Source organism: Vulpes vulpes, chromosome 7 (assembly GCF_048418805.1).
Source record: "Vulpes vulpes isolate BD-2025 chromosome 7, VulVul3, whole genome shotgun sequence".
In the NCBI taxonomy this organism is placed as follows: domain Eukaryota; kingdom Metazoa; phylum Chordata; class Mammalia; order Carnivora; family Canidae; genus Vulpes; species Vulpes vulpes.
This window is the reverse complement of record NC_132786.1, coordinates 30,111,093-30,134,594: the sequence shown is the minus strand read 5'-3', so window position 1 is coordinate 30,134,594 and position 23,502 is coordinate 30,111,093. Positions and strand designations below refer to the sequence as shown.

The 23,502-nt window shown below is 35.8% G+C and overlaps 1 protein-coding gene and 1 pseudogene across 1 annotated transcript in view; one reads left to right on the top strand and one right to left on the bottom strand.

Annotated features, from left to right (window-relative positions):
• Positions 1–9,325: 9,325 nt before the first annotated feature.
• The window catches only part of ADAM18 (ADAM metallopeptidase domain 18), a 142,205-nt gene continuing 128,028 nt past the window's right edge, over positions 9,326–23,502 (bottom strand). The window contains exon 18 of the mRNA XM_072762689.1: positions 9,326–9,525. Within this exon, the coding sequence (XP_072618790.1) occupies positions 9,403–9,525 (123 nt within the window). The 3' untranslated portion in view covers positions 9,326–9,402. The remainder of the gene's footprint in view (positions 9,526–23,502) is intronic.
• On the top strand, positions 20,572–21,781 carry LOC112916294 (malate dehydrogenase, mitochondrial-like; annotated as a pseudogene).

The following is a 23,502-nucleotide window of genomic DNA, read 5'->3' as shown; positions in this document are numbered from 1 at the left end:
AGAGCCACTACCGCTTCCTGTGAGCCCATAGTTGGCACTGGCCCTTGCTATCTTCCCTGACCCTGATCACCACAAATGTCTCTGAGACTGATCTCTGCCAATACATAGGCACTTGCAGCTGGGCCCTGCAGCCAAATGTGTTCATACCACTTGGTCTAGCAATCACCATTGCTTAAGCTCACCCTGAACTATTGTTCCTGGAAGTGCCCAAACAACACTTGCAGCAACTATAGATCCCATAGGGTGCTCAGAAGGACCATACAGTTGTTGATAAGGTATACCCCAGTGGCCTGAACCAAAAAGGCATTACATCTCCCTGGACCCTGTGCCACTATGTGGCCCTACACTTGGTACTCTGCACCATCAGGCCCAGGATCATAGGATGATCAAGTGTGCTCCATTCACAGGTGAAATCCTCCCCTTTTTAAAATTGGTACATAAATTCTGGAAGAGGTGACCACATCTTTAAATGTATAGACACCTATGCAAGTATACAGGGATCCTGAAGAATCAGGAAATGTCTCCAGCAAAGGAATATAGTAAACCTCCAGTAACTGTCCTAAAACAAATGGTGATCAAGTAATTATTCAACAAAGAACTCAAAGTAACTGCTCTACAGATACTCAGAGAGCTACAAGAGAATACAGATAAACAATTTAATGATAATACCAGGGATTAATATGATAACAAAGTGAGAAGCTCAACAAGGAGAAGGAAACAAAAAAGAAAAAAAACCCTATAAAAGTAATAGTTGAAATATATGACTAAAGAATTCAATAGAGACCTTCAACAGCAAACTTGAACAAGCTGAAGAGAGAATCAGTGAGCTAAAAGAAATATCAGTTGAAATTATTTCATCAGAAGTGCAAAAAGAAAAAAAAAAACAGAAGGAAGAAGAATCAAGAAAGTCTGTGAGTTATGGAACAACATGAAAAGATATAACATATGTATTATTGGATTCCTGGAAGACAAGGGGTAGAAAGGAATGGAAAACTTATTTAAAGAAATAACTGCTGAGAAATTCCCAAACCTAGGAAGAGATTTGGACATCCAAGTTCATAAAGCAAAGAGGTCACCTCAAAATTTCAATCTAAATGCTCTTCTTTAAGACAAATAATAATAAAACTTTTTAATACCAAAGACAGAGAATTATATAAGCAAGGGAAAAAAATTCACTCAGACAAGAAATTCCCCTAATGCTATCAGTAGGTTTCTGAGAAGATATCTTACAGGCCAGGAGAGAATGGGATGAATATTTAAAATACTAAAAGTAAGAAACTGCCAAGGAAGAATGCTTTAACCAGTAAAGTTGTCCTTCTGAATTGAAAATGTGATAAAGATTTTCCCCTAAAAAACAAACAAACAAAAGCTGAGGAAATGTATTACCACCAATCTTGCCTTATAAGAAATGCTGAAAAGTTTTCTTCAAGCTGAAACAAAAGAATGCTAATTAGTAACATATAAACATATGAAAATATACAACATATTGGCAAAGATATGTAGTCAGATTGAAAATATCCTAATGTTGTTATATAATGATATGCTTTCAACTCTAGAGTAAAGGTTAAAGGACAAAAAATATAAAAATAGTCATAGTCTCACCAATTTTTATTTGTTTGTTTATTTTAAAGATTTTATTTATTTATTTATGAAAGACACAGAGACAGAGAGAGAGAGACAGAGACATAGGTAGAGGGAGAAGCAGACTCCCTATGGGGAGCCCGATGTGGGACTCAATCCCAGGACCCCCAAGATCGCGACCTGAGCCAAAGGTATATGCTCAACCACTGAGCCATCTAGGTGCCCCAGTTTCACCAATTTTTGATGGATACACAATAAAAAATATAAATTTTGACATCAAAAACATAAAAGGGGGAATAAAATAATATTGGTTTTGTATATGATCAAAGTTAACCTATATATATTATTAGTTTTATTATGTTTTATGCTTTATGTTTTATAATGTTTTATGCTTTATGTAAACCTTATAAGAATGACAAAGAAAAATCTAAAATAGAAACAAAAAAGGTAAAGAGAAGACAATCATCAATTTATAAAGGAAGGAATCAAAAAAGGAATAAAAGAAAAATAGAACTTTAAAACAGCCATGAAACCATAAGATGACATTAGTAAGTCCTTATTTATCATTACTCTTAGTGTTAGTGGATATGTCAATTAAAAAGCATAGAATGGGACCTGCATTTGTGGTTTAGTTGGTTAAGAATCCGACTATTTATGCTCAGGTCATGATCAAATCCCACATCAGGCTCCACACTCAATGGGGAATCTGTTTGAGATTCTCTCCCTCTCCCTTTGCCCGTCTCCCTGTTCACATGCATGCTTTTGCTCATTCACTCTCTCAATAAATAAATCTTTAAAAAAAATAAAAGGGTTTGAGAGGTTGAATGGTTAAGAAATAAGACTCAACCATTTGCTGCCTACAAGAGACCCACTTCAGCTTTAATGACATATATAGATTCAAAGTAGGGAGATGGCAAAAGATATTCCATGCAAATGGAAACTAAAAGAGATCAGAAGTAGCTATACTGAAATCAGACAAAGTAGACTTTAAGCCAAAAACAGTAGCAATAAACAGAAGGTTATTATAGTAAGGGATCAATTAATCAAGAAGATATAGCAATTATAAATATTTATTCATGTACCAAACTTCAGAACAGCTAAATATATTAAGCAAATAGTAAGAGGTGTGAAGGGAGAAATAGAAAACAATACAATAATAGTACAGGACCACAGTACTCTTCTTTCAGCAATGAATGGATCATTCAGATAATCAACAAGGAAATTGATCTGAATCATACCATAGACTAAATGGACCTAACAGATACATACAGAAACTCATCCAAAAGCAATAGAATACATATTCATTTATTCTTTCTCCAGGGTAGATCATGATAGGTCACAAAACAAGTCTTAGCAAATTTTAAAAGAGTAAAGTCATCTTTATCCATTTGTCTTTTTTTAAGTTTTATTTAAATTCCAATTAATTGACATACAGTATAATATTAGCTTCAGGCATACAATATAATGATTCAGCACTTCGATACAATACCTGATGTTCATCTCAGCAAGTACATTCCTTAATCCCCATCACCTATTTTACCCATCCCCCAACAACCTCCCCTCTGGTAACCATCAGTTTGTTCTCCATAGTTAAGAACCTATTTCTTGGTCTGCCTCCTTTTCTCTACCCCTGCCCAACTCTCTACTCATCTGTTTTGTTTCTTAAATTCTACATATGAGTGAAATCATATGGTATTTGTTTTTCTCTGGCTAACTTATTTCACTTAGAATAATACTCTGTAGGTCCATCTATGTCATTGCAAAAGGCAAGATTCCATTCTTTTATATGGCTAAATAAAATTCCATTATATTTATATAAATACATATAGATGGACACTTAGGTTGCTTTCATTATCTTGACTATTATAAATAATGCTGAAATAAACAAAATTGCATACATATTTTTGAATTATTGTTTTCACTTTCTTTGGGTAAATACCCAGAAGTGGAATTATTGGATCCTATGGTATTCCTATTTTCAAATTTTTGAGTACCTTTCATACTGTTTCCCACAGTGGTGTACCAAGTTACATTTCCACCAACAGTGCACAAAAGTTCCTTAATCGTACCGTATCTTTTCCTATCACAATAGTGTGAAACTAGAAATTAATAACAGAATGAAAGATGGAAATAACCTAATTTTATACCTCATAGAACGAAGGAAAAAAACAACAACTAAGCTCAAAGTTAGTAGAAGGAAATAACCAACATCAAAGAAGAAGTAAATGAAATAGAGGCTAGAAAAATAACAGAAAAAAAATCAATGAAACTAAGACCTGACTTTTTAAAAAATACTAAAAAACCCAAGTCTTTAACTATACTAACTCAAGAAAACAGAAAAAGAAATCAAATGAAATCAGAAATAAAAGAGGAGCTATACAACCAGATACCACATAAATACAAAGAATTGTGAGAGACTACTATCACAGAAATACAAATAATTATGAGACACTACTATCAATAATTATAGCCAACAAACTGGATAACCTAGATGCAATGGATAAATCCCTATTAACATGTAATCAAGACTGAAACATGAAAAAGTAGAAAATATGAACAAACCAATAAGAGTATGGAGATGAATCAGTAATCAAAAACTCCCAAAACAGAAAATCGCCAAACGAGATTGCTTCACTGGTGAATGCTAACAAACATTTAAAGAAAGATAAACACCAATATTTCTCAAACACCTCCCACAATTGTAGAGAAGACACTCTCAAACTCATCCTACAAAAGCAGCATTATCCTGATACCAAAGTCAGAAAAAGATACCACAAGAAAAGAAAATTACAGATATGTCATAAATATAGATGCACAAAATCTTAACAAAATATTACCAAACCAAATTTAATAGCATATTAAAAAGATAATTCATCATGAGAATGTGGGATTTTATCTGAGATGCAAGAATTATTCAACATATATAAATCAATAAATGTGAAACCACATAAATTTGATGAAAGATATAAAAATACAAATCCTATCATCTCAATAAATGCACAAAAAACACTTGACAAAATACAGAAGCTTTTCATTATAAAACTCTCAACAAATTTATTATGATACCTTATCATAATAAAGATCATATACAAGTCCACAGATAATGCTAAAATTTTGAAAGACTTTCACCTGAGATGAAAAATAAGACAAAACTGTCACTCTGTTCAACATAGTACTGGAACTCCCATTTACAGTAATAAGATAAAGATATAAACACCCAAATCAGTAAGAAAGGAGAAAAACTGTCTTTACCGATAATAATATGGTCCTGTATATAGAAAATACTAACGACGCTACTAAAAAATTGTATCTACCAAACAAATTCAATGAAGTTGTCAAGTAGTAAATCAATGTCCAATAGACAGTTGTGTTTCTATACATATACAATAAAATATCTGAAGAAAAATATAATTCCATTCACAATAACATAAAGAAATTTAAATTATTGAGGCATAAAAATCAATGAGATGAAAGATCTATACACTGAAAACGACAAAACTTTGATGAAAGAAATTGAAGAAGATGATATCAAATGGAAATGTGTCCCATGTTCATGGATTGAAATAATCAATATTGTTAAAATGTCCATACTACTCAAAGCCATCCATAGGTTTAGTGGAATCCCTATCAAAGTTCCAAAGGCATATCACAGAAATAGAAAATTCTAAAGTTTGTATGGAGTCACAAAAGGCCCTGAAGAGCCAAAATGATCCAGAAAAAGAAGACCAGAACTTGAAGCGTCACACTTTCTGATTTCAAACTGTACTACAAAGCTATAGTAATCCAAACAGTATGGTAATGGCATAAAAATAGATATGTAAACCAATGAAACAGAATTGAGTGCCCAGAAATAAACTCCTGCATATATCATCAAGTAATATTTGACAAAAGACCCAAGTAGTCTCCTCAACAAATCATGAAGGGGAAAACTGGACAACTACTTATAAATAAATAAATAATAAACAAACAATAAATAAGGAAATTTTACTACTCTCATGATGTCCATTGCTATATCTTTCAGCTCACTAATCTGTTCTGCTTAATCTAAACTGCTGTGGAATCCTGTAGTGTATTTTTCATTTCAGTTGTATTCTTCAGCTTGATGACATATGTTTGTTACTTTCTTATGCTTTCTTATGGAGTTCTCGTTGTATTTATCCATTCTTTTCCCATTTGGTGAGCATCTTAATGAGTATTTATTAATTATCTTTATAATTATATAATTATAATTAATCTTTATAATTATCTTTATATCATTAAGATATTTTTCTGAAAGTTTATCTTGTTTAATTTGGAATGTATTTCTCTTTTCCTTATTTTGTGTTTATTTCTGTGTTTTAGGCAAAACATCTACCTCTCAGTCTTGAAGGAGTGACCTTGTAGATGATAATTATTCTCATTCGAATCTTGTTCTAACTCTTGATTATTTCTTGAACTTTGATTTTCTAAACTGCATGTTTATTCTCAATAGTCCCTTGTTGTTTAGTGTGTGCCACGACCTGTTGTGATCCAAAGGGAGGAATCTCATTTAACACTTAGTTTCAGGCTGCTTGAATGCCAGACCCTCAGTCATAGGCTTTTAATATATATAAATATATGCAGTCCTGTGAGGCCATAATCATAACCTCTGCTGGTGTTGAGACCAGGAGATCTAAAGCTATCCCCTGGGGGCTGCATGGGTGTCAGACCTTTTCTAGGAAGTGTTCTTGAGCTCTAGTGAAGCCAAAGGTGTGCACAAGGATGGTGTCTCCCTGACTACATTTTCTGGGAGTACCTCCTTAGCCTCTACATTTGTGGGAAACTTAAAGACTGTCCCTCAAGCCTAAACTCCAGGCTACCTAAATAGGCCTCTCCATAGGAAGACTACGGTTGTGTTTCAGTCTGCTGTCTGTGCACTATCCTATTGACGGTGGTCTGTCAAAAACTCTGATTGTTATGGTTCCATGGAGTTCTGGAATGCCTGCATTCTTGCCCACCAGGTTAGATCAAATGGTGTCTCTGTGGATTGTGTGCAACCATTCACTTTAACAAGGCAACTAGAGAGTGCATGGGGAGGAACATGCTTACCAGCTTCAGAAAAACATCAGGAAAAAAAAAATGTCCTGATTACACAAGCCCCTGAGCTTCAGCAATGCAGCAGGAGAGTGACTTATCTGTGTATGTGCTGGCTCTTCCTCTCATGAATAATTTTTTGTAGCATGTAATGCTATTTGATAGCATTTTGCCTATAGTATACCTTCTTTTAAAATTAAAACTCTGCTTTATGAACTAAGTTTAACTAATATTCTAAATTCTATGCTGTCATTTCAACAATCTTCATAGCACCTTGACCAGGAGTAGATTCTATTTCAGCAAACCATTTTCTTTACTCATCCATAAGGAGCAACTCCTCAATAGTTAGTTTTATAATGAGATTGCAGTAATACAGTCACATCTTCAGGTACCACTTCTAATTTTCTTGTTATTTAACCACATCTGCAGTTACTTCCTCCACCAGACTTGAGCCACCAAAGTCATCTATGTAAGGATTGGAGTCAACTTGTTCCAAACTCCTGTTAATGTTGATATTTTCTCTTCCAGTGAATCACAAATGCTCTTAATTACATTTAAAATGGTGAATCCTTTCCAGAAGGTTTTCAATTTCATTTGCTCTATCAGAGGAATCACTATAGACTATCTATAGCTGCCATAAATTTATGAAATGGATTTCCTAAATAATAGGATTGAAAGTTAAAATTACTCCTTCATCCATGGGCTTTAGAATGATTTTTTTTTTAGCAGGCATGAAATCAACATTAATCTCATTGTACATCTCCATCAGAACTCTTAGGGTATCAGGCACATTGTTAATGACCAATGATATTTTGAAAAGCAACTATTTTTCTCAACAGCAGGCTTCCACAGTGGGCTTAAAATATTCAGTAAACCCTGCTGTAAACAGATGTACTGTCACCCAGGCTTTTCTGTTCCATTTATAGAGGACATGCAGAATAGATACAGCATAATTCTTAAGGATTTTTTGGATTTTCAGAATGGTAAGTGAGCACTGGCTTCAACTCAATCACCAGCTGCATAAGTCTCTAATAGGAGAGACTCAGCCCACCCTTTGAAACTTTGAAGCCACGCATTGACTTTTCCTTTCTAGCTCTGAAACTCATAGACAGCATTTTCTTCCAATAGAAGACTGTTTTGTCTACATTGAAAATCGGTTGCTTAGTGTAGCCACATTCATTAGTTTTCTTAGCTAAATCTTCTGGCTAACTTGCTACAGTATCTACATCATCACTTGCTGCTTTCCTTTGCACTTTTATGTTATGGTGATAAATTCTTTTATTCAACATCATGAACCAACATCTTCTAGCTTCAAACTTTTCTTCTTCAGCTTCCTCAAACCTCTTGGCATTTGAAGAATTGAAGAAAATTAGAGCCTTGTTCTGGATTGGACATTGCCTGGCTTAAAGGAATGTTCTAGCTGGTTTGATCTATCCAGACTACTAAAACTTTCTCCATTTCAGCAGTAACACTATTTTGCTTTCTTATTATTTGTATGTTTATGGATTAGCACTTTTAATTTTCTTCAAAAACTTTGCATTCTCATCTTGGCTAACTAGTGCAAGCAGCCTAGCTTTTGCCTGTCTTGGCTTTCGATATGTCTTCCTCACTAAGCTTACTCATTTGGAACTTTTGAGTTAAAGTCAGAAACTTGTGACTTTTTTTTCCCTTGTACACTTAGAGATCATTGTGGGGTTATTAACTGGACTAATTTCAATATTGTTGTGTATTAGGGAATATGGAGGCACAAGAAGAGAGATAAGAGGGATAGTTTATTGGTATAGTAGTCAGAGCACATCTATTATTTATTCATTAAGTTCATCATCTTATTTCTTGCTTTGACATTAATTAAAACCTGAGGACTGTTTCTGATGTATTAAACTAAGTTGATGAAAACTAAGTATCTGAGAAAATCTCATTACAAATATTGTGTAATATTAATTTAATTAAAGCCACTATTCAAGGTGACTCTCTCTTTTTTTTAAATAAATTTATTTTTTATTGGTGTTCAATTTGTCAACATACAGAATAACACCCAGTGCTCATCCGGTCAAGTGCCCACCTCAGTGCCCACCACCCAGTCACCCCCACTCCCCGATCCCCTCTCCTTCCACCACCCCTAGTTCGTTTCCTAGAGTTAGGAGTCTTTCATGTTCTGTCTCCCTTTCTGATATCTCCCACTTATTTTTTTCCTTTACCCTTTATTACCTTTCACTATTTTTTATATTCCCCAAATGAATGAGACCATATAATGTTTGTCCTTCTCCGATTCACTCAGCATAATACCCTCCAGTTCCATCCACGTTGAAGCAAATGGTGGGTATTTGTCGTTTCTAATGGCTGAGTAATATTCCATTGTATACATAAACCACATCTTCTTTATTCATTCATATTTTGATGGACACTGAGGCTCCTTCCACAGTTTGGCTATTGTGGCCATTGCTGCTATAAACATCGGGGTGCAGGTGTCCCGGCGTTTCATTGCATCTGTATCTTTGGGGTAATTCCCCAGCAGTGCAATTGCTGGGTCATAGGGCAGATCTATTTTTAGCTCTTTGAGGAACCTCCACACAGTTTTCCAGAGTGGCTGCACCAGTTCACATTCCCACCAACAGTGTAAGAGGGTTCCCTTTTCTCCACATTAAGGTAACTCTCTTAATTATTCAGGTGATCATGAAAGATTTGACTGAGCATTATAGTCCTTTAAGTATTTCATAAAACTGCATGTACAAAAAAAAAAAAACTGCATGTACTTTAAAAGTGTCATTTCTACTCACCAGATTTCTTAACATTTCCATCATCAATACTTCCCCCTGGTGAACCAATCTGGAATTCACAATATGGAGGCCTATAGCCAGGAAAGCAATGACAGTTACCCAAATTATTACATATCTGAAACAAACAAACAAAAAAGCCATATAATTACTATAAATTATGTTAGTTTTTGTATCTTATGTATATGTTCAAAAGAATAAAATCACTATTTTTCTAAGTTTCTAAATACTGTATGAGAAATAGGTTAGAAAAAGTAGTGAAAATTTTAACATAATAGCTAATGAGAAAAATCACTACCTACATGATAGTATACTTACGACCTCCATATGTGGACCATTTTTGATAAATATTTTACCCTTCCCCATCATTTTTAAACACAGGATTCAATAAATTATGGCCATTGTATTCACAGAAGGGAGTACAACATTGGATGAATTTAGAATTTTTCAAAAGTATCTCATTTAGTTATTTTGTGAACATTTGCTATCACCACTTCTGGATTTTCTACTCCTACACTTTAATTTCTATAGAAAATATTGTAATAATATTGCCCTCAATTGACTTGGACACTTTATTTTTTTAAGATTATATTTATTTATTTATTCATAAGAGGCACAGACAGAGAGGCAGAGACATAGACAGAAGAAGAAGTAGGCTCCCTACAGGGAGCCTGATGTGGGACTCAATCCCAGGACCTGGGATCACGCCCTCAGCTGAAGGGAGATGGTCAACCACTGAGCCACCCAGGCACCCCTGGAAACTTTAATTTCTTATCCTAATGCCCTTTTTAAAATGTTACTTTAGTGATCAGCTATTTGTATTTCATTTTTAAGTGAACACATTTTCCAAAATAAAATAGATGTAAAAAATATTTAAAATGAATAATAAAACTTTATGATAAACTTGCAATTCTACATGTTTACACCTATGGTGTTTACATGTTATTCTGCTTTTACATTTAATAGTTGAGTATTAATTTTCATTTTAAAGTAAATTAGGTAGGGCAGCCCAGGTGGTTCAGCAGTTTAGCGCTGCCTTCAGCCCGGGGTGTGATCCTGGAGACCCAGGATTGAGTCCCACATCAGGCTCCCTGCATGGAGCCTGCTTCTCCCTCTGCCTGTGTCTCTGCCTCTCTCTCTCTCTGTGTTTCTTATGAATAAATAAATAAAATCTTTAAAAACAAATTTAAAAAAATAAAGTAAATTAGATAAATAAAATTTTGTAAAATTCAAACAGTTTAGTTTGCATAAAACTAAGAGTTCTCACCCACTAATTAAGTTCCACTCACCATCACTAAAAAAAATTTTCTGTGCTTCCTTCCTACTACTGTATCGCTCTCTATTTCTCTCCTTCAGTTTTGTTAATATTTCCTTTATATATTTAGATGTTTGGAATTCAGGTGCATGTCTATTCTAATTTTTATATCGTCTTGATGAATTGAGTCTTTTTTTCATTATATAGTGACCTTCCTGTCTTTGTTGACATTGACAATTTTTTACTTAAAGTGTATATTTTCTTTGATATAAGTATAGCCACACTATTGCCTTTTGGTTACCATTTGCATGGAAAATCTTTCCTATTCCTTCATGTTCAGCCTAAGTGTGTCCTTAAAAGTATAGTAAATCACTGTAGGCAGTATATCATTTGATGTTGTTTTTTTAATAAAAATTAAATTAATTTATGTTTAAAGTAATTATGGATTTGTAACGATTTACTATTGCCTTTGTTTTTCTCGTTTTCTGATGGGTTTTTTTTTAAAGATTTTATTTATTTATTCATGAGAGACACACAGAGAGAGGAAGAGACATAGGCAGAGGGAGAAGCAGGCTCCCTGTGAGGAGCACCATAAGAGACACTATCCCAGGACCTGGGATCCTGACCTGAGCAGAAGGAAGATGCTCATTCCCTGAGCCACCTAGGAGTCCCTCTGGTGGTTTCTTTGTTCTGTTTTTCCTCTTTCTGTTCTCCTTTGTGATTTGATTTTTTAAAAATCAAATCACTTTTATGCTTTGATTACTTTCTCTTTCTCTTTGGTGTGCCTAATATAGGCTTTTTATTTGTGGCTATCACGAGGCTCACACAAAATGTTTTATAGATATAACAGTCTATCTTAAGCTGATGACAACCCAACTTTGAGCTTATACAAATATTCTACACTTTAATTACTCCTCCTCCCACATTTTGTGTAACTAATGCCACGATTTCCATCATTTTGTATGGTGTACCCATTAACACATTTTTGTACCTAGTTAATTTTAAAGCTTTAGTCCCTTAATTATTATACCAGGGTTTAAAGTAATTTACATGCTAACATTAAAATATTAGAGTATCATGAATTTGAATATATTTTAATTTTTATAGTGATTTTATGCTTTAATGTGTTTTCATGTTGTTAGTATCTTTTTTTTTAATCTTGAAGAACACCCTTTTGCGTTTCAGAAGAGAAAATATATGAAGAAATAATTACTGAAAACTTCCCAAATTCAATGAGTAACATGAATATAAACATCTGGAAGCCCACAAACTTTAAGATGAACTCAGACTCACACTGTTACATAGTATAATCAAACTTTAAAAGCCTTTAGCCAAAGGCTTTTAAATTTATTATTTTATTTTTAAAATATTTTTTAAATTGAAGATTATTTATTTATTTATTATTTATTTATTTATTTATTCATGAAAGACACACACAGAGAGAGGCAGAGACATAGGCAGAGGGAGAAGCAGGCTCCATGAAGAAAGCCTGATGTGGGACTCAATCCCAGGATTCCAGGATCATGCCAAGCCAAAGGCAGATGCTCAACCACTGAGCCACCCAGGCATCTCTAGGCTTTTAAATTTAGAGAGAATTTGGAAAGCAGCGATAGAAGTAACTTGTCACAAACAGGGAAGCCTGGGTGGCTCAGTGGTTGAGCATTTGGCTCAGGTCATGATCCCAGGGACCTGGGATCAAGTCCCACATCTGGATCCCCACAGGAAGCCTGCTTCTCTCTCTGCCTGTGCCTCCGCTTCTCTCTCTGTCTTTCATGGATAAAGAATACCTAAAAAGCAAAAAACAAAACAGAAAACCACCAAAACAAAAAACTTGTCACATACAAGGGATCTTAAGTAAGATTATCAGCAGCTTTCTTATGAGAAAATTTGGAAATCAGCAGGCAAAATGGCTGACATAAAGTGCTAATAGAAAAATAAGAGAAAAAACAAAACACCTGTCAACCAAGAATGGTATATTTGGCAAAACTGTTCTTCACATGTAAGGAAGAAATTAAGTAATTCCCAAAGAAACAAAAACTAAGGGAATTCATTATTACTAGAGCTCCCCTGTAAATAACAGTAAAAGAGTCTCTGGCAGAGTGACTTGAAAGGACAGTATATTCTAATTTAAAGCTATATGAGGAAGTAAAGATCTCAATAAAGATAAATTCATAAGCATTTTTAAAAGCTAAAGTTACAATTATAACTCTACTCTTTATTTTCTACATGATAAGAAACTAATAAATTTAAAAAAATATTAGTATAAAAGCTAGTATTATTGTAACCTTTGTAACTCCATATTTTGTTTTTATGTAACTTTAGGAGAGGAATGTCTGACATTAACTTGCAAGGACCAGACCTCTGTATAATCTAGCAAGCAGGAAATGTCATCCCTTGATGGATATAAATGGACTATTTCTGTAGGACTACAAACTATACTAAAAGACAAAAAGTATAATTTGAAGAGATAGAACAAGGTGCAGATCAGACAGATGGCAGAGATGTTGGTATTATGAGACCAGAGGTCTAAAACAACCATGGCTAATGTGCTAAGGGAAAGTAGACAATGTAAAAGAATAGATGGGTAATGTAAGCAAAGAGATAGAAACTCTAAAAAAAATATTTAAAATGCCAGAAAAAAAAATCAGTATGGAATAAATGAATTCCTTTGACGGGCTCATCTGTATACAACCAAAGAAATAATTAGTGAGCTTGAGGAAACATCAATAGAAAATTCCATAACTGGAATCAAAGAACAAAAAATAATCAAAAAGTTATAACAGAATATCCAAGAAGGGTGGGACAATTAAAAAATACTTAACATGCATGTCATGGGAATACCAAAAGGAGAAAAAAGAAAGGAACAGAAAAATATTTGAAGCAGCATTTCCAAAAATTAATGACAGATACAAAACCTTATAATGAGAAACTTCAGAGAATACCAAGGAGGGTAAATATTTCAAAAATGCATGTACAATTAACATATTCAAACCAGAAAATAGAAAGGGAAGAAAATATCTTGAAAGAAGTAACAAATAATAATTTTATCTGTAGAAGAGCACTGGTGAGAATTACATGGGACTTCTCTTCAGAAATCAGGGAAGTAAGAAGAGAATGGAGTGAAATATTTAAAATATTGAAAGAAAAACAAATATCCACCTTGAATGTATATCCATTAAAATTATTATTCAAAAGAGAAGGAGAAATAAAAGCTTTCTCAAACTTTCAAAAAATTTTTCACGAGTAGATCTGCTCTGCAAGAAATGCTTCAATTAAGGCTGATATAGAGACTCATACATACATAAAGAAAAAAAGAGTAAAAGAGAAGGAATAAAGGAAGGTAAAATAAAATCTTTTATTTTTCTTATTCTTAATTGATGTAAGAAATAATAGTTTGATCAAAATAATGGCAACATTGTATTTGGTGATTATAGCTTATAGGTAAGAAAAATGAATTACAGAAATATAAGTCATGAGAGTGAGAGATTGGGAATACTCTGTTACAAAGTACCCATAAAAATTTCTAAGTATAGTTGATTTACTGATAGAAAAGTAAAAATTGAATCCTATAAAATGCTGAATTCAAAACAGAAAAGACAGAAAAAGAATGGAAGATAAAATATAAATGAAAACCAAGAGCAACTAATAGAAAACTGTATCAAAGAAGGTAGATATCAATCTAATTATATCAATAATTACTTTTTTGTTGTTGTTCAGTGACTTTTTATTCTTCAAAATGTAACTTAAGGCAATACAGTCTCATGATCCACAAAGCTTAGGAACATTCACCACTGCTTTCACACAACTAAAATTTGATCTGTAACTTAATGTCAATAAATGTTGGCCTTTCTTTATTGGATCTCTCTGCCATCTATAACCTGAGTCTCTTTAAAAATTACAGTTAAGTTATAAGCCAAAATTTCCGGAAGGCAGTAATAAGCATTACTGGGGAGAGAGAGGGTGTTAAGGTGAACTTTATCCATGGAAAGGTCCTTAATTGTCATACTTTTTTGTTAATTTTTTGGTGTTTTCCTCTTTATTGATGTTCCTCCTGCCTTCCTCCCTTGCTCTCTTGCCTTCCCAATTTCAGTCCCTTCCATTTATACCCAACAAAGGAGATAATGAAAAGGAAGGGATTGTTGGGGTTCTGAGTCACTTGGGTAGTTAGAAAGCAAAACAATCACTGGATGTAAGAAAGACTGATAAGAAGTCTAATGTAGAGGTGCCTGCCTAATGAGCCACTGCAAGCAGTACCAGCATAGGAGTTTATCTCTATTTACAGTCCCCAAACTCTAGTTCAGATTACTCAGGATGCCCAAGATTCATCTTCTGGACGCCCCCACCAAAGATGATCAGGGAAGAGGCCTGGGAACTTGTATTTTGGACAAACGCTCCAGCTGGTTCTGATCCATGCACCAGAGTTTCAAATGAAAAATGTTTATAACATTTTGATATAAATATCTGGTATTTATGTCAAAACTTATATTTCATTCCCTGGTGATGGAGGTTCAGAAAAGGTATTCTTTAAAACTGAAGTGACTGACCATATTATCAAAGAGGCAGCCTTAGGATATTGGTGAACAGTCTTAGTTCACCCAAATTTATCTAAAGATAACAAATACCAAGTCTTTTTAATAATTTTCAGTGCTTTATTAAAATAGGAATATTATACCTGGTTTGTTTATTTAGAGAGAAATGAAGACTTATTGGTCAATGAGAACTATCTGAGTTCTGATTGTCAAGAGAATTTTCCCTTCTGTTTATAGAACTGTGAGTGGTCCAGTTAAACCAGTGATTCTAAAGCATGGGCAGTTTTGCTCCCAGGAAGCATTTGGCAAATGTCTGGAAATACTTTTGTCACAACTGTAAAGGGAAAGGTGCTACTGGAATACTGCTAAACATCCTACAATAAACAACAATGCTCCCTCCTTGCCACAAAGAATTATCCTGATCAAAAGTGTCAAGGTTGAAGAACCCTGGCTTGCACTACACTATGGATGCACTACACTATGATGGCCTGTGGCCATCAGAGGGCATCACATATTAAAGAAAAAAGAAAGGGCAGTTAAACACATAAATATTTTTTAAAACAAAGGCTATTTCCTAAAAGTACACAGCTCTCAACATATGAGAAAGACTTGGCAATATTCCATAAGCCATCTTTAAATTATAAGTTGGACTAAAATCTGTCATAGCAATATATTTTTATCTGACACAGTGGTTTAATCTCTCATCTTAGGAATCAAATAAAGATATATTTTTATTTTTATTTAAGATTATTTATTTATTTATTCATTAGAGACACACACAGAGAGAGAGGCAGAGACAGGCAGAGGGAGAAGCAGGCTCCATGCAGGGAGCCCGACATGGGACTTGATCTCGGGACTGCAGAATCATGCCCTCGGCTGAAGGCAGCACTAAACCGCTAGGCCACTGTGGCTACCCCAAATAAAGATATTTAAAAAGAACAAAATACAAATGTTATGGACTGAATTGTATCTCCCAAAATTCATATATTGAGGCCCTAACGCCAATGTGTTTGGAGATAGGACCTTTAGGGCAGTAATAAACTGAGATGGTAGGGATGGGATGGAGCCAAACTCAATAAAGCTCATGCTATTAGAAGAGGAAAAGACACCAGACACTGAACTCTGTGCTTGAAAGAAAAGGTCTTGGGAGGATGCAGGGAGAAGGTGGCTGTCTGCAATCCCACAAGAGGCCTCATCAGAAATCAAATTTCCTAGACCCTTGATCTTGGACTTCTTGCATCCAGAACTGTGAGGGAATAAACTTCTATAGTGGAAACCACTCAGTCTTTGGTATTTTGTTATGTCAGTCCAAGCAGATTAATCCATCTACAGAGATTTTATTTCAAATGACCTGAGGTATGAGCCAGCACCTGCCAAAGTCCGGTGGAACAAGAGTGGTAACAAAGGATGTCATGGATTTTCAATAATCTTGCAGAAACATCATGAGGATCTCTGAGTTTTTAGATATCAACACACTTTTACTACAAGACCTCAGCTGGTGCTCTACCTCCTGAAGTAAGGATTCTAAGAGCTCTGTTTCTTGTGTTAAAGATGTCTTCTGACCCATTAGTGTTAGGAGCTTATTCTTCAGCTGTGTGTTTAACCATGCAATCATCATTACACTGCATTCTTAATTTCCCAAACACACTCATCTTTTGGCTTTTGAACAGCTTCTAAATTTTGTTCTACATCTTGAACTAAGCTGATCAGTTCCATGAGACGGCAATGAAGTATTTTGCCTATCTCTTCATTTACTTTAGTAAAATGCTGTTCATAAATTTCTGCAAAAGGTTTAAAGGTTAAGTCCACCATGCATTCCTCCCCAAATGCATGTGGATGACAAACACATTTCTTACAAGTCCAGCAAAATACACTAAATTTTTTAATGATGATTTTCACATTTGTCCTTTTCATTTTCTTTATGTTGGGTGAGACTGCAGGGTTGAAGAGTATCAAGCTGCTGTGTTACTTCTGTCCAACGACAGTTTGCTAGTTCTCCTATCTGGAGTGCAGCCTGGCAATGAGGACATTGAGCCCTCTGCTCTGTCAGAGTGTGTCTGATACAGCTGAAACAACAAAGCTTAGAGCAATGAGAACACAGGCATGCATCCCAGAATTTCACCATACAAATGAAACATCAGAAAACTTCAGCAATGCCCTCCACGGTCTGTCCATCCATTGCTTCCTGCTCTTTGAGCAGCCCTCAGTGACCTTCAGGGTCTGTGGTCTGAACTCTTGGGTACCAGCCCAAGGTCGCCAGGTCAAATTGCCAAGGAGAAAGCCTGGCATCCGCGTCATGGGGCTCCAGCGACTGCCCCGCCTGCTCATCCCATCTAGTCAAGTTTGGTGCCGGCTACCACCACTTTGCCATATTTATCTGTGTACCCACCCTAGGGTGCTGTGGGAGGGCAGGCAGTGACCACAGCACCTTCCTCACCACTAAGTGACCACTAACAACCCCGAGGCAGCCTGTACCATGTGAAGCTAGCAGATAGGCCTATGGAACTGCTGCTAGGGCATGGCGGTGCTGGTCTCCAGCAAAGAAGGTGCTTCAGAGGATTCACAAATGCCAAAGGTGTTTCAGGGCAGCTGAAAGTGCAGTGGCAAGGGTTCAGTAATTACTTTTAAAAGCAATAGTCTAAATACCATTTTTAAAAGAGATTTTCAGAGTGGATAAATAAACAAGAATGTTATCTACCAAAAATGCACTTTAAGTATAAAGTCACAGGTAGACTAAAAGTCAGAGATGGTGAAAGATTTACCATGGTAACACTAATCAAAGAGAAAATTTTCAGAGCTGAAGAGGGCATTACATAAGGAAAAAGAAGGTATAAAAATCCAAAGTTCCATAAAAATGCAACTAAGAACAAGGGGTCAAGTTTATGAAGCAGAACCTGAAATAACTGTAGGAGTAAAGGATAAATTCACTGTTTCAGTTGGAGATTCTAACACATCTCTATTTATAATTGACAAATCCTGCAGGCAGAAAATCAGTAAGTACATAATTGGCCAAACTGGTACAATCAACTTGATCTGATTGACTTTTGGAGAATATTTATCCCAGCAAGAAAATATACATTGTTCTTAAGCTCACATGGAATTTTCACCAAGATAAACAAACCATATGCTTGGCCATAAAACCCACCTTAATAAATTAAAAAGAATAGCCATCATAAGTACACTCTCAAACCAAGAAGGAATGATGGAATTAAACTAAAGATCAATAAGAGAAATATTACTGGAAAACTCCAAAATGTGTTATGATTAAGCAATACTTCTAAATGACATTTTGAACAAGAAAGTGTCAAAGAAATTTAGAAAAAGGGGATCCTTGGGTGGCGCAGAGGTTTAGCGCCTGCTTTTGGCCCAGGGCGCGATCCTGGAGACCCGGGATCGAATCCCACGTCGGGCTCCCGGTGCATGGAGCCTGCTTCTCCCTCTGCCTATGTCTCTGCCTCTCTCTCTCTCTCACTGTGTGCCTATCATAAATAAATAAAATAAAATTAAAATTAAAAAAAAGAAATTTAGAAAAAAATTTAAACTAAATCAAAATGTAAATATAGCATACAAAAATTTAGAAAAAGGAAGAGAACATTAAATCAAGTAATTAGAGTAGAAATAATAGAAAACTAAATTTTTAAAAAGATTTTATTTATTTGAGAGATAGGGAGAGTGGCAGAGATAAGGAGATAGAGCAGGAGTGGGAAGGAGAGTGAGAAGCCAGCTGATCAGGGAGCTCAATATGGGACTGATCCCAGAACCCTGGGATCATGACTTGAATTGAAGACAAACACTTAAAGACTGAGCTACTCAGGTGCCCTCAGAAAGCTAGAAATTAATAGAGGAAATTAAAACCGAATTCTTTAAAAAAAGAATCAATAAGAACCGGTTCTTTAAAAAAAGAATCAATAAAATTGATTTGTCCCTAGCCAGGTAAATTCAAGAAAATAGAGAAAAAAAACACAAATTATTAATATCATAAAAGGAAAAAGAACCACAATTATTTATCCATGAACATTAAAAATATAAAGTAGGGGACACCTGAGTGGCTCAGTGGTTGAGCCTCTGCCTTTGACTCAGGGCATGATCCCAGAGTCCTGGGATCGAGTCCCACATCAGGCCCCCTACATAAAGCCTGCTTCTCCCTCTGCCGGTGCATCTGCTTCTCTCTCTCTTCATTTCTCATGATTAAATAACTAAAATCTTGAAAAAAAAAAGATAAAGTATGGGGAGGAGTTAAGATAGTGAAGGAGTAGGAGACTTATTTTGTCTGGTCCCTGGAATTTAGCTAGATAGTTACCAAATCATTCTGAACACCTCAAAATTGGGGGGATAGCTAATAAAATAATTGCTGCAGTTCTACAAATAGAAAAGTAACCACTTTTTGGAAGGTAGTAAGTACAGAGATGTGAATCCCAGGCAATATATCAGAATATAAACTGAGAAAGGGAGGGAGCTTGCTTAAGGAGGTTGCTGGAAAGTATTATAAACAGCAGAGTGCAAAAACAGAATTTTTAGAAGTCTGCTACAGTTGGGAATGGCCCTGGCTTAAAGGATTCATTTAACAAACAGATTAAAATACACACAGAATCTAGTTTATTGTTTTGTTCTATTTTACTTGTTATTCATTTTTTTCTTATTTTGTATTGTTTCTGTTTTCTTCAGATTTGTTTTGTTTGTATTTTTCTGGTATTGTTATTTTGGTCTTCTCTCTCTCTTTCATCTATTCTTTTCTAGACAGAATGACAAGACAGAGAAACTCACCCCAAAAGAAAGAGCAAGAGGCAATACTCACTGCCAGGTATTTAACCAATATATAAGTAAGATATCAGAACTAGAATTCAAAACATGACTATAAAGATACTAGCTGGGATTGAAAAAAGCATAGACGACAGTAGAGAATCCCTTACCATATAAGTAAAAGAACTAAAATCTTATCAAGCCAAAATTAATTTTTTTTTTTTTTTGGAAAAGGTCAACAAACAAATTTATTGCAGGACACACGGACAGTAAATGGAATGGAAATGCCTACATATCATTTTTGAGAATCCTCCATGATCTGAATTTAAAAATCACTACAAGATTCCATCCTCATGATGCTTTCTTTTGTTTCTTCTTTTCATTTTCGTCTTTTTCTTTTTCAATTTCAGCAACATATTTTTCAATTTCTTCAGGATTTAAAATCTTGAGGGGTTGATCTCGCTTCATAACAGCCAGTTCAATATTTTTGCCACCAGACTGAACCACTTACTTCCAGGAGGGCCTTGATAACCAGCTTAACGGTCTGGTCCTCAGTCTCAATGGCTTCATCAGTATAATTCTTCTCCAGAAATTCACGCACTGACTTGGCACCCCGACCTATGGCATTGGCCTTCCAGGCATGGTATGTCCCCGAGGGGTCAGTCTGATAGAGTCTGGGCGTGCCATCAAAGTCGAAACCCACAATAAGGGCAGAGATGCCAAACGGCCTAGGCCCATTGCTCTGTGTATAGCTCTGCTGCAGCCAGCCGTGCCCTCCGCCCTCGCTCTCCGCCGCAGCTTCAGCACCTCGGCCCAGCACACGCTAAAGCAGCTGTGCTTGGGGCTTCCGGAGGAATTGGGCCGCCCCTTGCGCTGCTTCTCAAGAACAGCCCCTTAGGGAGCTGCCTGACCCTCTACGACATTGCTCATACACCGGAGTGGCCGCAGATCTGAGCCACATCGAGACCAGAGCAACCGTGAAAGGCCACCTCGGACCTGAGCAGCTGCCGGATGGCCTCAAAAGCTGCGATGCGGTGGTTATTCCAGCCGGAGTCGCAAGAAAACCAGGCGTGACACGGGATGACCTGTTCAACACCAACGCCTCAACTGTGGCCACCCTGACTGCTGCCTGCGCCCAGCATTGCCCCGAGGCCATGATCTGCGTCATTTCAAATCCGGTCAAATCCACCATCCCAATTGCAACGGAGGTTTTCAAGAAACACGGAGCTTATGACCCCAATAAAATCTTCGGGGTCACGACCCTGGACATTGTCAGGGCCAACACTTTCATTGCAGAACTAAAGGGTTTGGATCCCACGCGAGTCAATGTTCCTGTCATTGGCTGTCATGCCGGGAAGACCATCATCCCCCTGATCTCTCAGTGCACTCCAAGGTGGACCTTCCCCAGGACCAGATGACAGTAGTCACTGGGTGGATTCAGGAGTCCGGCACGGAGGTGGTGAAGGCCAAAGCTGGAGCAGGCGCTGCCACCCTGTCCATGGCATATGCTGGAGCCCGGTTTGTCTTCTCCCTTGTGGATGCAATGATTGGGAAAGAAGGAGATGTCGAATGTTCCTTTGTTAAATCCCAGGAAGCAGACTGTGCCTATTTCTCCACACCCTTACTGCTGGGGAAAAAGGACATCGAGAAGAATCCAGGCATTGGCAAGATCTCCCATTTTGAAGAGAAGATGATAGCAGAAGCCATCCCGGAGCTGAAGGCCTCCATCAAAAAGGGAGAGGAGTTTGTGAAGAACATGAAATGAGAGGGCAGCCAGCTAGCAGTCCGTTTCCCTAACTTATGAAGGCATCATGTCCCTGCAAAGCCATCTCCTGCCCTCATGTTTCTGTTGCGTTAACTACGGGTGTCATGTTAATGTCACTGCCCCTTCCAATCGCAGGTCCATCGATGTGTGCATCAATAAAAGCAGGCTTCCATTTTCTTTAATATATATTATTTTATATATAATATATATTTATAATATATAATAATTTTCTTTAAAATATATATATTTTATATATAATATATGTTTATAATATATAATATATATATTTTAAAGAAAATGGAAGCCTGCTTTTATTGATAATATATTTATAATATATATAAAATATATATAGTTATAATATATAGTTATATTTATTTATTATATATTTATAATATTTATTTATAATATATATAATATATATATATTTTACAGAGAATACTGAAATACAATAAAAAATGGAGGCTCTAACTGCTGGGATAAATGAGGCAGAAGAGAAAGTCAGTGACAAAATGATGGAAAATAAGGAAGCTGAAAAAAGAGAAAAAAACACTATTGGATCAAAGAGGGAGACTTGAAGAAATCAACAATACCATAAAGCAAAATAATATTTGAATAATAGGGGTCTCAGAAGAGGAAGAGAGAGACAGAAGGGTAGAAGGTGTATTTGAACAAATTAGAGCTAAGAACTTCCCTAATCTCATGAAGGAAGCAGGCATTCAAGTCCACAAGGCACAGAGAAGCCCCCCTCCCGCCCTTAAAATCAATAAAAATAGGTCAACACCCTAACATATAATAGCGAAGCTCACAAATTTCAGAGATAAAGAGAAAATTCTGAAAGCAGCTCAGGAAAAGAGGTCCTTAACCTCCAAAGGCAGGAACTAAGGCTGGCAGCAAACATGTCTACAGAAACATGACAGGCCAGACAGGACTGACATGACATATTCAATGTGCTAAATGGAGAAAATATGCGGCCAAGAATACTTTATCCAGTAAGGCTGTCATTCAGTATAGAAGGAGAGATAAAGAGTTTCCAGGGCAAACAAAATTAAAGGAATTTATGAACATTAAACCAGCCCTGCAAGACATATTAAAGCAGATCCTTTGAGCAAAAAGGGAGCCCAAAAGGAACAAAGACCAGAAAGGAATAAAACTACAGAAACAGTGACTTTACAAGTAATACAATAGCAATAAATTCATATCTTTCAATAAGTACTCTGAATGTAAATGGGGTAAATGCTCCAATCAAAAGACACAAAGTATCAGATTAGGTTAAAAAAAATAAGACCCATTGATAAGCTGTCTATAAGAGACTCATTGTAGACCCAAAGACACCTTCAGATTTAAAGTTAAGGTATGGAGAATTGTTTATCATGCTGATGGACATCAAAACTAATCTGGAGTAGGAATCCTTATATCAGACAAACTAGATTTTAAACCAAAGATTATACGAGATGAAGAAGAATACTATATTATAATTAAATATAATTAAATTAATTATTTAATTATAATTAAAATTAAGGAAACAAACTGATAATAACACAATAATAGTAGGGGACTTTATCACCTTACTCACAGCAATGGGCAGATCATCTAAGAAGATCAAAAAGGCTTTGAATGGCACACTGTACCAGATGAACTTGACAGATACATTCAAGCATTTCATCCTAAAGCAACAGAAAACACATTCTTCTTGAGTGCACGTGGAACTTCCTCCAGAATAGATCACATACTAGGTCACAACTCACATCTCAACTGATATCAAAAGTTTGGATTCCATGCATATTTTCTGACCATGCTGCTTTAAAA